General features: G+C 40.4%; 1 protein-coding gene across 3 annotated transcripts in view; it reads right to left on the bottom strand.

The window, feature by feature from the left end:
- Positions 1 to 5,610: 5,610 nt before the first annotated feature.
- LOC126477140 (dipeptidyl peptidase 9) overlaps positions 5,611 to 18,502 on the bottom strand; it is a 213,278-nt gene continuing 200,386 nt past the window's right edge. For all 3 annotated transcript variants that reach the window (XM_050103594.1, XM_050103595.1, XM_050103597.1), the window contains 2 exons: positions 9,375 to 9,486; positions 5,611 to 6,920 (listed from right to left, as the gene is read on the bottom strand). In XM_050103594.1, coding sequence (XP_049959551.1) covers positions 6,828 to 6,920; positions 9,375 to 9,486 — 205 coding nt within the window. In that variant the 3' untranslated portion in view covers positions 5,611 to 6,827. The remainder of the gene's footprint in view (positions 6,921 to 9,374; positions 9,487 to 18,502) is intronic.

Raw genomic sequence — 18,502 nt, 5'->3', positions numbered from 1 at the left:
TGCGTGTGCGTGTGCGTGTGCGTGTGCGAGAGAGAGAGAGAGAGAGAGAGAGAGAGAGAGAGAGAGAGAGAGAGATTCTGATGAAGGCCTTTTTGGCCGAAAGCTTACTTATGAAAGCCTTTTTGGCTGAATGCTTTCTTGTTTGGCAGTCTTTTTCTTGTGTCTATTTGCAACTCAGCATCTCTGCTATGTTGTTGTTGTTGTTGTGGTCTTCAGTCCTGAGACTGGTTTGATGCAGCTCTCCATGCTACTCTATCCTGTGCAAGCTTTTTCATCTCCCAGTACCTACTGCAACCTACATCCTTCTGAATCTGCTTAGTGTATTCATCTCTTGGTCTCCCTCTACGATTTTTACCCTCCACGCTACCCTCCAATACTAAATTGGTGACCCCTTGATGCCTCAGAACATGTCCTACCGACCGATCCCTTCTTCTGGTCAAGTTGCGCCACAAACTTCTCTTCTCCCCAATCCTATTCAATACTTCCTCATTAGTTATGTGATCTACCCATCTAATCTTCAGCATTCTTCTGTAGCACCACATTTCGAAAGCTTCTATTCTCTTCTTGTCCAAACTATTTATCGTCCATGTTTCACTTCCATACATGGCTACACTCCATACAAATACTTTCAGAAATGACTTCCTGACACTTAAATCAATACTGGATGTTAACAAATTTCTCTTCTTCAGAAACGCTTTCCTTGCCATTGCCAGCCTACATTTTATATCCTCTCTACTTCGACCATCATCAGTTATTTTGCTCCCCAAATAGCAAAACTCCTTTACTACTTTAAGTGCCTCATTTCCTAATCTAATTCCCTCAGCATCACCCGACTTAATTAGACTACATTCCATTATCCTTGTTTTGCTTTTGTTGATGTTCATCTTATATCCTCCTTTCAAGACACTGTCCATTCCATTCAACTGCTCTTCCAAGTCCTTTGCTGTCTCTGACAGAATTACAATGTCATCGGCGAACCTCAAAGTTTTTATTTCTTCTCCATGAATTTTAATACCTACTCCGAATTTTTCTTTTGTTTCCTTTACTGCTTGCTCAATATACAGATTGAACAATATCGGGGAGAGGCTACAACCCTGTCTTACTCCCTTCCCAATCACTGCTTCCCTTTCATGTCCCTCGACTCTTATAACTGCCATCTGGTTTCTGTACAAATTGTAAATAGCCTTTCGCTTCCTGTATTTTACCCCTGCCACCTTCAGAATTTGAAAGAGAGTATTCCAGTCAACATTGTCAAAAGCTTTCTCTAAGTCTACAAATGCTAGAAACGTAGGTTTGCCTTTCCTTAATCTTTCTTCTAAGATAAGTCGTAAGGTCAGTATTGCCTCACGTGTTCCAGTGTTTCTACGGAATCCAAACTGATCTTCCCCGAGGTTGGCTTCTACTAGTTTTTCCATTCGTCTGTAAAGAATTCGTATTAGTATTTTGCAGCTGTGACTTATTAAGCTGATAGTTCGGTAATTTTCACATCTGTCAACACCTGCTTTCTTTGGGATTGGAATTATTATATTCTTCTTGAAGTCTGAGGGTATTTCGCCTGTCTCATACATCTTGCTCACCAGATGGTAGAGTTTTGTCAGGACTGGCTCTCCCACGGCCGTCAGTAGTTCCAATGGAATATTGTCTACTCCGGGGGCTTTGTTTCGACTCAGGTCTTTCAGTGCTCTGTCAAACTCTTCACGCAGTATCATATCTCCCATTTCATCTTCATCTACATCCTCTTCCATTTCCATAATATCGTCCTCAAGTACATCGCCCTTGTATAGACCCTCTATATACTCCTTCCACCTTTCTGCTTTCCCTTCTTTGCTTAGAACTGGGTTTCCATCTGAGCTCTTGATATTCATACAAGTCGTTCTCTTATCTCCAAAGGTCTCTTTAATTTTCCTGTAGGCGGTATCTATCATACCCCTAGTGAGATAGGCCTCTACATCCTTACATTTGTCCTCTAGCCATCCCTGCTTAGCCATTTTGCACTTCCTGTCGATCTCATTTTTGAGACGTTTGTATTCCTTTTTGCCTGTTTCACTTACTGCATTTTTATATTTTCTCCTTTCATCAATTAAATTCAATATTTCTTCTGTTACCCAAGGATTTCTACTAGCCCTCGTCTTTTTACCTACTTGATCCTCTGCTGCCTTCACTACTTCATCCCTCAAAGCTACCCATTCTTCTTCTACTGTATTTATTTTCCCCATTCCTGTCAATTGCTCCCTTATGCTCTCCCTGAATCTCTGTACAACCTCTGGTTCTTTTAGTTTATCCAGGTTCCATCTCCTTAAATTCCCACCTTTTTGCAGTTTCTTCAGTTTTAATCTACAGGTCATAACCAATAGATTGTGGTCGGAGTCCACATCTGCCCCTGGAAATGTCTTACAATTTAAAACCTGGTTCCTAAATCTCTGTCTTACCATTATATAATCTATCTGATACCTTTTAGTATACAACCTTCTTTCATGATTCTTAAACCAAGTGTTAGTTATGATTATGTTGTGCTCTGTACAAAATTCTACCAGGCGGCTTCCTCTTTCATTTCTGTCCCCCAATCCATATTCACCTACTATGTTTCCTTCTCTCCCTTTTCCTACACTCGAATTTCAGTCACCCATGCCTATTAAATTTTCGTCTCCCTTCACAATCTGAATAATTTCTTTTATTTCATCATACATTTCTTCAATTTCTTCGTCATCTGCAGAGCTAGTTGGCATATAAACTTGTACTACTGTAGTAGGTGTGGGCTTCGTATCTATCTTGGCCACAATAATGCGTTCACTATGCTGTTTGTAGTAGCTTACCCGCATTCCTATTTTCCTATTCATTATTAAACCTACTCCTGCATTACCCCTGTTTGATTTTGTGTTTATAACCCTGTAGTCACCTGACCAGAAGTCTTGTTCCTCCTGCCACCAAACTTCACTAATTCCCACTATATCTAACTTCAACCTATCCATTTCCCTTTTTAAATTTTCTAACCTACCTGCCCGATTAAGGGATCTGACATTCCACGCTCCGATCCGTAGAACGCCAGTTTTCTTTCTCCTGATAACGACATCCTCTTGAGTAGTCCCCGCCCGGAGATCCGAATGGGGGACTATTTTACCTCCGGAATATTTTACCCAAGAGGACGCCATCATCATGTAATCATACAGTAAAGCTGCATGCCCTCGGGAAAAATTACGGCTGTAGTTTCCCCTTGCTTTCAGCCGTTCGCAGTACCGGCACGGCAATGCCGTTTTGGTTATTGTTACAAGGCCAGCTCAGTCAATCATCCAGACTGTTGCCCTTGCAACTACTGAAAAGGCTGCTGCCCCTCTTCAGGAACCACACGTTTGTCTGGCTTCTCAACAGATACCCCTCCGTTGTGGTTGCACCTACGGTACAGCTATCTGTATCGCTGAGGCACGCAAGCCTCCCCACCAACGGCAAGGTCCATGGTTCATGGGGGGGGGGGGGGGGGATCTCTGCTATATGACGAGTAATAATGTACCCTTTTCTTAATATTGCCATATTCCATCTTGAATTTTCCATTGTTTAGAATCTGTAAGCTCTGTGTTTACTTCAGCTTTCAGGCAATGTTTTCTCCGCACATCAGTACTTTATACTTTGCAGGTAGGAATTTGCTACACATATCACACAATTCCCTTCCCATAAATTATGAACCGGTGGTTTGTGTGTGAGGAGTTGGTGCTCACTGGGATCACAGGTATGTTGCATCAGATTCAGATCAAGCAAATCTGGCAATAAAGACATCAACATGAGTTGTTTTGCACTTCCAACCACTGTAGCACAATTCAGACACCATGGACAGTTATCCTACTGAAAGATGTCATCAATCACAATTAAGACATTAAGCACAAAGCGATGCAGGTGGTCCACATTAATGTTCACGTGGTCCATAGCTGTCATGGTATCTTCACTTAATACCACAGGTCCCATGGAAGTCCACATGAATTCCCCACCCCCCACCCCCAGCAAGATAGTTCACCCATTGGCCTGCATCTATGGCTTAGTTCATGTTTTGAGCCTTCGTTCACTCGTATGACAGTGTATCCTGACACAACCATTGCCCTGGTGTAAGAAAAGATAGGATTCATCTGACCAGGTGACATGTTTCCACTGACTATGGCCCATTCTTGATGATTCCATGCCCATTACGTTCGTAGCCAACAATGTCCTGGATCAACATTTTAACAGGTTGGGATGGTATGTGGGGCAGTTCAATGTTCAGAACACTTGTGTCTGAGCCAGTACTGCACTCTACCGTCAGATCCGAACAGATCAAATCTCCATCCTCAATGTTCTGTGATGAGACAAGGAAGCCCAACATCTTGCCACCTACTTTAGATTCACTGTCCTTTAGCCAATTTCCACAGCTACTCCAGCCAGTAGCATACGAACAATTGACCAGCTTCATCTTCCTGATAGTAGCATGTGAACAGTCAACCAGCTTTGTTGTTTTTTATATGTGCCTTCCCAAGGCCTGGGCATAACAATCTGCCCTTTGTCAAAGATGTTAATGGCAGCAAATCTTTCAATTTATGGCCCACATCATCATTAATATGATTCCCCATTCATCTCTGCTCCACTTATATACTTTCCTCACAGCATCACATGGAAGCAACGCTACCATGAGGCATTCAGTCTCACAGTGGGCAGTGGTTGTAATGTTCTAACTCATCGATGTACATTTTTCAGCACTGTTATCTATGTATTTTAACTTTTCTGCCATGATCCTCTTGCCCTCGATCTTCCCCAACACAACCATTATTTCTCATACATTTGTTTTTCTAGGTTCTACTGCCGTTTCTGATCTTTAATATCTCTCATCTTTTATTCCTACTTCAACTCCTCACACACCATTTGTATCTTTCTCTGCCCACTTTGCCTCTGTTATCAGTCTTTGTACACCTTTGCTATCACCTTTGCTATCATCTTTGCCACTTATAAGTTTTTCAAAGCGTGTTGTTATAATCAGATTTTTTGTTTGTCCTGCCCTGCTGCATCTCTCTCGACACTGGCCTTTCAAATAGAACTTATTATTAATCCCTGATTACACTCATTTCTGAAATATTTTCCCAAATTAAGGAACTTCCAATTTCGAAAGCTTTTGTTTCATAAGCAAATTTTTTTTCTCTGTCTTCTGTAGTTTTTGAAAACTTCATGTACACACAAAAATGACCACACAGACTAGGAACAATTTCGAAGAAAAAAATGGATTTTTTCCCATTACTCACAAGTATCTTCTAACTACATCACTTTAATAACAGTTTTTAGTACACAAGAGATCTTATGATCACAACATTTTAGTTATGTCTCTGGATAATAAATAGGCACCTTGAGCGAGTTTCTTCTTATTTGTTCACACACTATCAATTGTCAAAGATGATGTTCCAGCATTTAAAACATAAGTTCACACATACATATATTTTGTAACAACTTCTTACCACAACAATGAAGTCAGGTAGCAAATGCAGCAAAGTTATAAATAACACCAACTTCAACTATTTATTGCTATGGTAGTGGGACCCATTTCTTATAATACTTCACTGAAAAACGTTAAAACAACACACAGAAATGAAATAAAACTTGAGCTATAACAATAATTCATTTTATTCCTCTGCTTCATGACAAAATTACACAATTTCCGTTCTTTGCCACTTCATATATCACAAGTTTGACACAGAAAATACAGTGCCATAATGAAAGTTTTAAGAGCTTCTGTACATCTCATTAACTGTGATATTTATGTACGAATTGAGTTACAAAATGGAAATTGGATGCAAATATTCTCTTGGTTCCATCTGACTGGGCTATATTGCATGTTTCTTCCACTTTATTTCTACTATTCTAGCAATGTTCTGGCTCCAGAAGACATTACCAACAGTCAAGCTTCCTTCTAAGAATAAGAATATTCTTGCTGCAGGTTGTATTGCTATTTTAACCACTAGAGATAATATAAGAAACAATAATGCAATATACTAATTTACATAAGAATATTGGCAGTTATTTTGTATGTTAATACTGTAAAATGTATTTTACACAAGAAATACATTTATTATGACTCTTTAGGACAGTATGAATAATGCTGATCTGGCTTACACTTGATTAAAATTCTCGAAATATACAAATACTGTGTGTAATTCAATTATGGATCATTCATTGTCAAAAATAATACAGATTTAAAATGCTCAACAAGTATCTTCAAATAATAGTCTGTTAAAACAGCATATCACCAGATCAAAAACAATGAAGTAACAGAAAAAAGATCTAATCTGATGATACTGATGCATTTACTTACAAACTAAATAGTTTAACAGCCCCTCAAATGGCCACAGCAAAATTACATAATCAACAGTCCATTTCACAGCAGAAAAGTTAAGGTCCAAACTCAACTCATGAAAATTAAATACAAATTTAAAACAATAAATAGGAGATCCCTGGCATGTTATCATACCTCTACACTATTTGTTTCAAAAAAGTCATGAGTTCTACAGACTGTAGACTGCATTAGAAAAAAGTAAGAGTGAGGGAGGGTGGGGATCACAGAACCTCAGAACTGTGCAACAGTCCATATGAACAATACCTCATGAAATTTACACACATACACACACATGTACAACACCTTACATGAACACATCTTGAACACCGTGAAGCAAATTTCTGCTGTCATGTGCAAAATGTTCAGCCATTAATCAAAAAAGGCCTCTTGCCATTTACACAGTCGAGCAGATGCAATCTCAATTAAGCTCTTATAGGCCAAACCAAACCATATTGGTTTGTAGAATAGTAAGTTATCTTGCACAACAGTACTACAGATAGTTTTCCAGGAATGAAAGGAGCATTGTTTCATAGTGTTTGCTGGCATCTAAATCTCTCAAACTATGTCTTTCATTTGGGTAAACCTGGAACAATAGGACAAAATAATGTAAAGTGAGAACACAATTACAGATAGCATGGCAAAATACAGGTAATTAACACCTTCTAAGCAACATGAGATGCACTTAAAATGTTTATTAGCCAAAGCAGAATTCAATTGTATAACCCCACATCAGTCACATTTTATGTACGGTACCTCTACATCAGTGATATGTCAGTTACAATGTGTTTAGAAGACCACAGATATCTGGAAGCTTTTGAGCACCAAGCATATTCTCTCTCTCTCTCTCTCTCTCTCTCTCTCTCTCTCTCTCTCTCTCACACACACACACACACACACACACACACACACACACACACACACACACAAAATTGAGGCTGGTTTGAAAAGTTCTTGGAACAGAATAGAAAAAATTAGTTACATCACTGAAACTTTTTTTATTTTTCAATGTATTAATACAATTCGTCCAATGACGTTCCAGTGCCTTGATCCCATTTCAAAAATGAGTTTCCTCCAGGTCTGCAAAATAGTTGTCAACTCAGGCTATCAATTCTTCGTTTCAAGTGAATCTTCACCCACCAAGAAAAATTTTCAGTTTTGGGAAGAGGTGGAAGTCTGAAGGAGCCGTATCAGGTGAATAAGGCGGGTGTGGCAACAATTCATACCTTAGTTTGTATAATTTTGCCATGGCGATGGCACGTGTGCGGGCGTGCATTGTCTTGATGGAAAACGACTTTCTTCCTTGCTTAACCTGCCCTTTTTTTGTATATATTTTGTTGCAATTTATCCAGGAGTTTAGCATAGTACTCTCCAGTAATTGTTTGCCCAGTGGGGAGATAATCTACAACAAGAATCCCCTTCACATCCCGGAACACTGATGCCATGACCTTTCCCACCAAAGGAATTGTCTTTGCTTTCTTCGGTGGCGGAGAATCAGCATGTTTTCAAGCGTTAACTGTTGTTTTGTCTCTGGAGTAGAGTAGTGCACCTAAGTTTCATCTGTGGCCACAAACCAGCATGAAAAATCTTATTCATTTCTCCTAAAATGGGCCAAACATGGTTGCGGTGTGTCCATTCTCATGCATTTTTTATCCAGCATCAAGAGTGGCGGCACCTATCTTGCAGATAACTTTCTCATTTCTGATTCTTCAGTTAAAAAGTGATATACCCTTTCAGATAATATCTGGCAAATGTGAGCAATTTCACTCACTTGCAATTGACGATCCTCCATAACCATTTTGTGCACTTTTGCAATGATTTCTGTAGTAGTGACACGTCTTGGCCGACCACTGCACAGGTCACCATCTAAGCTCTCCCCACCAAATTTAAATTCATTTGTCCACTTGGCAACAGTTGAATATGAAAGAGCAGAGGCTCCCAGTGTATTCTGGAAATTGGCATGAATGTCCTCTGCTTTCATACCTTTCTTTACAAAGTGCTTAATCACTGCTCAAATCTCGATTTTTTTCCATATTTGCGAATCATTACATGGGAACAACAGAGCCATGTCACTGACACAGCTCTCTTCAAAGAGCACTGATGTGGCATTTATTTACAGGCAACAGTCCAATGAATATCATGTGAACAACTCATTGCGCTAGTGCCGACCTCTCATTGTGATTCCAAGAACTTTTCAAACCACCCTCATGGATTGGTTTGCAAGAATATTTGAAACTGGGGCTAACTACAACTCATTGCACTCCTTTGAAATATGCCAAATACAAGTAACGGCAAGTTTTATGTTATAATTCTGAAACTTTTTTATGGTTACAAGAGATAATAAGGGGACACTTGGGCTGACCTTGTAATATCCACCCTACTTAAGAAAATTTGACATTTTAAAATCCAACAATGGAAAATCCAGGATGGAATAATGAAAATATTATGAAAAGGTTAGATTTCTGTTCACCATAGAGAGAGATTGCATTTTAAAATAATATAATCTATTAGTAATATTTGAGCAGAACAGTTTCAAATAAATGCACTGAAAATCAATTTCTACAGTATAGATCAATGAAAAACATCCCAGTTATACTTAACTTGTAGCAATTAAATGGATGAATCAATGACAAGGATTAGGCGGAAGACTCACACAAGGATTAGGTGGAAGGCTCACAGTGTGCGGTTATGTTTTTTCGAACAATAAAACAAGCAAAGAGGAAAATTAAACATCAAATTATTTGAGACCATACCTTTAACAACATTTAACAGCAAAAACATCTGTGTGTAACTTTTACACTTTGTGCTATTTTTGCAACTTTGAGACTCTGTGATAAGTACCCTAACCTTGTTAACTAGTTGCTGATATCAAAAGTGTGCATGTGAAATTCCTCCTTATCTAAAACTTTTAGCATAATGACACTGACAAAGGAGCATAATGACACTGACACAGGTGTGAAAATAGTAATTGTAATAATAATACTGCCCTACCCAAAAAATTACAGCCAAACAATCGTTTCTGTACAAAATAATAGCTTACTTGCAGCTGATATGGTTTTCCAGCTTTGATCATGGCATTTATTAGCTGGCTTGTGTGGAAGAAATGGACATTTTCATCAATAAGTCCATGTATAATCAACAGCCTGTTTTCCCTGAAACATAAGAGATGAAATTAGAAATGTAATCTTTTTCCATTTTATAACTGATTAAAAATTTTGCACAACCACGTCGCTAAACAGTTTCGAAAGATTACAGCTGTTCCACTGTTCGGCACCTTATCAGTGCTAGAAACTAATGAGTAACACCTTCCTTGCCACTATAATTTCCTCTTCACTACTTTCTTTGCAACTTGAAATTTAGTTTCTTTTACCAAGTTAAAACAGCTTGTTGGCAATTTGATTTTTAATGTTTAATCCAACTACCACATACTTATCCCATCATGAGTAGTATTTACATCTGTATTTATTACAAAAGAACATTTGTATTATATCACATAATGAAAATGACAGAAACAGGACCTACAATATTTCTCACAGAAAAGGAGTGTCTACTTACCACCTACCAAACAAACAATCAGAGGACATCTGGTTGGCACACAAAAGTAGAGACACAGTACAAATTTTTAAAATTACCTCACAAAAATCATTCCAAACAGAGAAAGAAAGTGAATAATATATATACAAACAATGGAATTAACGTCTCTCTGAGCCCTCGATTGTCAAGAGGGACACGAAATGCAAAATGCTAACCATACCATAATTGCAATGACACAAAGGAATTAAAGACATTAGCTGCCAGTGGGCATTGAATTATATCAAAGGGGCAAGTTGAAAATTTGTATACAAATGGGATTCGAATCTGGGTCTCCTGCCTACGAGGTCGATGCGCTGACCACTATGCCACCCGGACGCAGGTGTAACCATATCTGCATGGACTATTCCAGTATGCATCCTGTCAGACTCAAATCATCAACTTATACAACACACTACTGATGTACCGCACCTGCTTGTCAGCCTCGTTACACTCAGCATCTTGTCGATTCCCAGAAGAGTTCAAGCTTTTTTGTGCATCTGCACATAAGAGATCATTGGCAATCATCCCTTAATTATACACTGAAGAGCCAAAGAAACTGGTGCATCTGCTTAATATCGTGTAGGGACCCGCAAGCATGCAGAAGCACCGCAACATGATGCAGCATGGACTTGACTCATGCCTGAGGTAGTGCTGGAGGGAACTGACACCATGAATTCTGCAGGGCTGTTCATAAATTGGTAAGAGTACAAGGGGGTGGAGATCTATTCTGGACAGCATGTTGCAAAGCATCCCAGATATGCTCAAGTAGAAGTGTTTAAACTCAGAAGAGTGTTTCTGGAACCACTCAGTAGTAATTATGGACATGTGGGGTGTCATATTGTCCTGGTGGAATTGCCCAAGTCCATCAGAATGCACAATGGACATAAATGGATGCAGGTGATCAGACAGGAAGCTTATGTACATGTCACCTGTCAGATCATATCTAGATCTATCAGGGGCCCCTTATCACACCTACTGCACACGCCCCACAGCATTACAGAGTCTCCACCAGCCTGAACAGTCCCCTGCTTACATGCAGGGTCCATGGATTCACGCAGTTGTCTCCGTACCCATACACGTCCATCCTCTCGATACAATATGAAGTGAGACTCGTTTAGTCAGGCAACATGTTTCCAGTCATCAACATTCCAAAGTCGGTGTTGACAGGCGCAGGCGAGATGTAAAGTTTTGTGTCATGCAGTTGTCAAGGGTACACAAGTGCGCCTTCAACTCCAAAAGCCCATATCAATGATGTTTCGTTGAACGGTTTGCATGCTGACACTTAATGATAGCCCAGCATTTAAATCTGCAGCAATTTGCAGAAGGGTTGCACTTCTGTCACATTGAACAATTCTCTTCAGTTGTCGTTGGTTCCGTCGGAGATTTGATGTTTTTCCGGATTCCCGTTATTCAAAATACACTTGTGAAGTGATTGTACAGGAGAATCCCTACTTCATTGCTACCTCGGAGATGACGTGTCCCATCACTCGTGCGCTGACAATAGCATCACTTTCAAACTCACTTAAATCTTGATAACCTGCCATTTTAGCAACATAAACAATCTAACAACTGCACCAGGCACATGCTGTCTTATATAGGTGTTGCCAACTGCAGTGCCGTATTCTGCCTGTTTACATACCTGTGTATTTGAATACGCATGCCTATACCAGTTTCTCTGGCGCTTCGGTGTATGTGTGGTGTCTGTTCTTTTGGTCATGCAGAGACTGTGGGCAAGACAGGAGTGGGGGTAAGGCGGAGGGGTGGGGGTGGGGGGGGGGGGGTAAGGCGGAGGGGTGGGGGTGGGGGGGGTAAGGCGGAGGGGGGGGGCAAGGTTTAGGGGTGGGGGAAAGGTGGCTGGGGGGCAAGGTGCAGGGGTGGGTGCGAGACAGGGGTGGGCGTAAGACGAGGGGGCAAGATGGGATGCAGAGGGGGAGGGGGGCAAGACATTTGTTGGACCTTCCACGTACGTTGTGCAGATGGGAATTTTGGAGGATGGGTAAATCAAGTGCTAAAGAAGTAGATTAGAGAAGGGGCACAAAAAGAGAAGTTGGTGTATTAGTGGAATACGAAGCTGTGTAGTGTTGTAGTGGGAGTAGAGAAGTGCAGGCTGTTGGAGAGGAGACTCTTGTGAAGGCCTAGGCCAGGGGTGCTTAATTAATGTATGATACATGTGATGGAGAGTTCCAACCTGTGGAGTCCAGCAACAGACAGCTATTTAGTTGTCATGCCCTGCACAAAGACTGAAGACACCCTATCCACCTTCCTCCAGACACTCAACACCTTCTGCTTCATTTGTTTCACCTGGTCCCCCACAACCCAACAGGCCACTTTCATTGATGCTGACCTCCATCTCAAAGATGGCTATACCAGTAGCTTTATCCATATCAGATCTACTAACCCCATCAATAAATCCACTTTGGCAGCTGCTACCCATTCCATACCAAGAGGTCCCTTATATATGGTGTAGCCTTAGCCTAGCTACCTGTCGTCATTGGATCTGTAGTAATGTGCAGTGCTTCTCCAAATATACCAAGGTTCTCACTGAGGACTTCACAGATCAAAATTACCCTCCTGACCTCTTGCACTGACAGATATGCGTGCCTTATCCCTTGAGTCACCTATCACCTCCCAGATGTTCACCGTCCAGCCACAAAGGAGCACTCCTCTCATCACTTGGTACCATCCAGGATTGAAGGGATAATCACTTTCACCAACAGAAATAGACTACTTCTCATTGTGCCCTGAAATGAGGAAGATCCTACCCACTATATTTCCCCCGCATCTTCCCCACTGTGATAATGTGCTACCATCGAACCTGCACAATATTTTGTCCATCCTTATTCCATCCCTACTTCCAACCCCACAGTTCATATCGCTGTAATAGACCTACACCCACGACCTGTCCCAATCAGCCGACGACGACGATGACGCCACCACCACCACCACCACCACCACCCACCTATTCTAGTCCGGCAGCCACATGATTTACAAATTAAGTTACAATCACTGCTGCTTTCCATGACAACTACCTATTAGTCTGTCCAAATGAATGGCCAATGACAAACTGGGGTCAAGAGACAGCTAGACCACCCAGCTGCTGAACGTCCTGCCCTACATGATGTGCTTCACTTTCAATGACAGCTTCACAGCCTGTGTTACGTGGATCCTTCCTCTAAAGATCAGTTTTTTTTTAAATGCACAGGTGGACTCCCTCAAATATATCCTACTTCACGTAACCACAATGACAGAAGAATTCTGTCTGGACCTGGCAGTACTCATCCCAGAAAGAATTTGAAGAGATTAAGAAGCAGCTCTTAGACACTCCATTACTCCAACCTCTAGATCAAAAATTATTAAATCTATACTCAATGTTAACAAACTTCTCTTCTTCAGAAATGCTTTCCTTGCCATTGCCAGTCTACATTTTACATCCTCTCTACTTCAACCATTATCAGTTATGAGAAGAATTCATCGGGAATCCATCCTGTAGAAAATACGTAACAATATTGTACCACAAAAGAAGAAATACTTATGAGAATGACTTTAAATTTGTGGTATATACTGATACATTTAGTGTTTTCAAGAGTGTTAAGCAGGCTTTAAGAACCTCCCAATGATAGTTTCCTGCACTAAAAAGATAATTTTATGCACACTATATTGCATTTGACGACTATTTACAAATTCAACACGTGGGCAGTGCAAGTTTTGTTTATGGCATAGTACTTACACCTGTTTTTCTTTGTGAAGTACTAGTACACAATGCCACATCACTGTTACGTCAGCCTATGTGAGGACACACTCATGGAAGCAATCCAATATCAGTTCATGTGATATCAGGAGTTGGCATGCCTTTGGTTGCGCAGTGCTATGAATCATGATTGTGTTGAATATGCTGTGTGCTTGTCTGTCTACTGCACGCTGTATTAAAGTCAGCATGTTCATCAACAAATCCATATGGATTGGGCAACACCCAAGACTTCCGTTCCATGTGACAAATGAAGTGTCAGTTAGGTTCTTTACAAAGCAGAGTACCCACAAGTGCAGTCAAAGGAAATAGTGCAATGTATGTTCACATATGGATATTCTGGCCATAGTTTATGTACAAATGTGTATTTAATTATGTAAACTGTGTGCAACAAAGCTATTTCTGCCCCCTGCTATTTTCTTTTTTTCTTTTGTTAGTGTACTGAACTTTAATATTTATGCAATTATGCAACTTAATTTTATCCATTGTTTTTCAGTGTTTCGTCTGTGACTGTTTTACTTTCGTAAAATGAAGAACAAACCGCCTACTGGCACCTTTCTTTTTTGACGTATTTCACAATGAAACTTTACATTGCTTTACGTTTTTAGGCAAAATTTCTTTTGCTAAGTCCAGGGATGTGTGAGGAGCCTGTAGCTTCCCATGTCAGGATATTTGTTAAGTTTCAGACTTTTTCGAAAATTTGTTGCTAAGCCTTACTGTACTGTGTGTGTTTTATCAATGCAGCTATCACTGGTTTAGCTGTGTCCAGCATTTAAGAATAATTTTTGCCCATGACAATACTTTTTTGAAACTGATTGCCAATTTACTTTGTGCGTATTCCTCACATAGTGCAATGGCAGCAGGGAACGAGTCTGTCATCCCTGGTTGGCCGTGTTGCATGATAAGAACACATTCAGAAGTAATGGATTCAGTGTAACTATTCCAGTCACGTTTCTATGGTCTTGAAGTTTCAGTGTAAAGTGATTAATGTTTTATTGCGGCATACATAACATCACTAAAACTAGTTTGTAGGAAGTGATCATTTCAGTCTTACAGTCTGGCTTCTGCTATTAACCCCAATCAACTGAACCTGTCATTGTCTGGTTCCTCGAATTACCAGTAAAGAGAGAATATAATTAGATATTTGGAGGTGAAGAAGAGTAATATACACTGATCAGCCAAAACATTTTGACAACTATCCGCCGCAATGTTGGATGCTGCCTGATGGCATTGCAGGCACGACGCGGCAACAAAAGTACGTAAGCAGAGCAGACACGCACAGGGATCACCCTAGTGAAGACATGGGCTACAAATGGGAAAATCTGTTGAGATAAGTGACTTTGGCAAAGTGCAGATTAATATTATGCAGAATCTGTGAATGAGTACCTTGAAAATGGAGAAGCTGGTTAAATGTTTACGTGCTACTGTCATGAGCATCTACAGAAACAGGGACAGTAAAACTACAACTAGGCATTAAGTGGTTGGACATCCACAACTCTTGACAGACTGTGGGGTTCGGAGGCTTGTCTGCTCTGTAATGTAGGATATATGGCGATCTTCAGCATCTCTGCTGAAAGACACAATACCAGTGCATGCACAAGCGTTTCGGAGCACATGATGCATCATATCTCTTTGAACATGGAGCACCACAGCAGTCCACCCCTACGTGTTCATGTGTTGACCCAACAACATCATGAATTGTAATTGCAATGGGCAAGGGGCCATCAGAATTCGACCGTTGATTGATGAAAATGTGTCGGCTTTTGTGTGAATCACATTTTTGCTACCTTACGTCCATGGTCATCTCCACAAACGCTGACACTGAGGTGAAAGGCAGCTTGAAACATGCAGCACATCATGTACACAGGTTGGTGGGAGCGGTATTATGCTATGGGAGACATTCTCCTGCACCTGCATGGGGTCTGTTGTAGTAATTGAAGGCACACTGACAGCTGCATCCCTTCACGCTTGATGTCTTCCCCAACAGCAATGTCATCTTTCAGCAGTATAACTGTCCATGTCTTGGAGCCGAATCATGCTACAATGGTTTGAGGAGCATTATAGTGAACTCACTTTGATGCCTTAGCGACAAAAGTCGCCTGACGTTAATGCTGTCGAACTCATCTGTCTCGCTGCTGGGTGCAATCACCAGGTACAGAAACCAGTCGCCCTTATTTATGTGAATTACATACCTGTGCGTAGTCATCTAATGCCACATACCTCCGCCAACCTACCAATAAACTGTCAGATCCCTCATATGCAGAATCAGTTATGTATTTACTTCCAAAGACGGACAAAAGAGCTATTAAGCAGGTAGTCATAATGTATAACATTTTTGTCAATGTATAATGTTTTTGTTAATTCACATCACCCATCAAATGCCATGATATAATCTTTCACCACAAGTGACCTCTGTACTGCCAGATTACAGACCTCTGATCTCAGAGCAAGGAACCTTGGTTGCCTGGGGATTCTTGACATCTGCGTAGTCTACCATGCAGTAATTAAGTAAAACATTTTCCACCAATCTTTATGTTATAAAGAATTCTTTACTTGTTTCTGGTTTTCAACTTTATATCAATGTGTGTTGTATAACGCTGATGTGGAAGCAGACTGGACAGTATTCTCATTTCAATTTCTCATAAAATTTCATGGCAGCCGTGTTATAATAAGGCGAGAAATGAAATACAAGCATCTTTGGCCGGTATGTTCAGAGAGTTGGAGCTTAATAGCCAGATAGTATAGAGATGACTGGGTACCCCCCTTCTACAAGTGCCAAAATTTCACCATTATTTAAGTATCAAGTATATTGTTAACGAATCTATATGATGGCCATATCACTGCCTTATATGGTGATAAGTTTACATGTTTTTCTACTTTTATATAACAGATGCATGATCAGGTTTCACAGATTCTAAAATACCTTTACTTTGTTCTTATGGTTTTGATGGTGACTAACTCAAAAACAGTTATTTCTTCAAATAAAATGAAATGACACCAAAGACTGAATTCTATAATCTAATCTGCATCCACACCAATATTCCACAAGCCACCATACGGTGCATGGCTGAGGGCACCCTGTACCACTACTACTCATTTCCTTTCCTGTTCCACTCGCAAATAGTATGAGATAAAAACAACTGCCTATATGCCTCCGAATGAGACCTAATTTCTCGCTTCTTACATGCAATGTATGTTGGCAGCAGTCATCTTCAAATGCCAGTTCTCTAAATTTTCTCAACAGTGTTTCTCGAAAAGAATGGTGCCTTCCCTCCAGGAATTCCCATTTAAGTTTCCGAAGCGTCTCTGTAACACTTACGTGTTGTTCATAACTACCGGTAACAAATCTAACAGCCCACCTCTGAATTGCTTTGGTACCTTCCTTCAATCTGACCTGGTACAGATTCCAACCACTCAAGCAGTACTCAACAGTAGGTTGCACCGGTGCCCGATATGTGGCCTCCTATACAGGTGAACCACTCTTTCCTAAAATTCTCCCAATACACCAAAGTCGACCATCCCTACCACAATTCTCTCCCACCCTTTTCATCTCGTATTGCTTCACAATGTTACGCCCAGATATTTAAACGACTTGATTGTGTCAAGCAGGTCACTAGTAATACTGTATTCAAATGTTACAGGTTTGTTCTTCCTATTATCCACGTTAACTTAAATTTTTCCACATTTAGGGCTACCTGCCATCCATAACACCAACTGGAAATTTTATGTAATGCATCTTGTATCTTCCTGCACTCACTCAACTTCGACACCTTACCGTACACCCTTCCTGTATACTGGAGTTACCTGCACCTTTCTCCGGCCGCTTGGGATTTTGTGCTGTGCAAAAGATTTGTGATAAAAGCCAGCTAGGTAAGGGGGCAAGACCATAGAGCAAACTTTGTAAAATCAAACTCGGATTCCATCCCAGCCTGGTAAAGTCCAACAAGGTAACACTGTTAGTGAAGTCACGGTAGAGCATTGTAAAGAAGCAACAAGATTATGGCTGGAGGTCCGAGCGATTTTGTAATGTACCTTTAAAACTGGTAACAACAGATTGCAGTAATAATCATGTACTAGAGGATTTCGTGTCGATGAACCAATCTGTAGCAGTCTAAGAATGACAACTTTGGGCTTCTTTGACGATTATAAACTAACCAATTTACAGATTAAATCTGCAGGTTTACTTTCTGGATCGTAATGATGAAGCCAGCTGTCCTCCGCAGTGATGATGGAACTGGTTCACACTTCCCACGCTTCATTTAATGTTGAATAAGCATCAAATAATCCTCCATTAGCACATGTTCAGTTGAGGTATTTGCTACATTAATAGCCATCTAGTATATAACCTCCTCACACAAGAAGAAATCAGCACAATAATGAATTCATTGCTATGGGAAGCTCTCTGTCACTACAGCAGTGTAACATTTTTCTGGCCATTCCTTTTACAAATTGTAGCTGCTGGGTTACTTGTGATTTCAAAATTCTCATGGTCAGCACACCTGGATATTTCTGTTTTCCTGTTCACAGAATTATCCTCTTTAAGCAGGTTCAGTAAATATGTGCTTGACTGTGAAAGAACATCCTCACTATGAGACTGTTAGAAAATCTCAGTGTACCACAAGGCATTTCAGCAGACAGACAAGTAAACATTTGAATTTGCATTTTGCTCAGTGTCAACTGACTGAAACAATTTACCAGCAGCATTCTGTTAAGACATTATATTGTGTTCTTATACACTCTTCAGCTTTCTTACTGCATATTCCATGGTAACTGCTCACTTTATGAAACACTGTTTCATTTCCTTGTGTTTGTTGAACAAAAAGAAAAAATCTTGCATGTCCAGGTTTCGA

The sequence above is a fragment of the Schistocerca serialis genome, chromosome 1 (genome assembly GCF_023864345.2).
Source record: "Schistocerca serialis cubense isolate TAMUIC-IGC-003099 chromosome 1, iqSchSeri2.2, whole genome shotgun sequence".
Taxonomy (NCBI): domain Eukaryota; kingdom Metazoa; phylum Arthropoda; class Insecta; order Orthoptera; family Acrididae; genus Schistocerca; species Schistocerca serialis.
The sequence above is the reverse complement of the archived record's forward strand: the minus strand, read 5'-3'. Positions and strand labels throughout refer to the sequence as shown.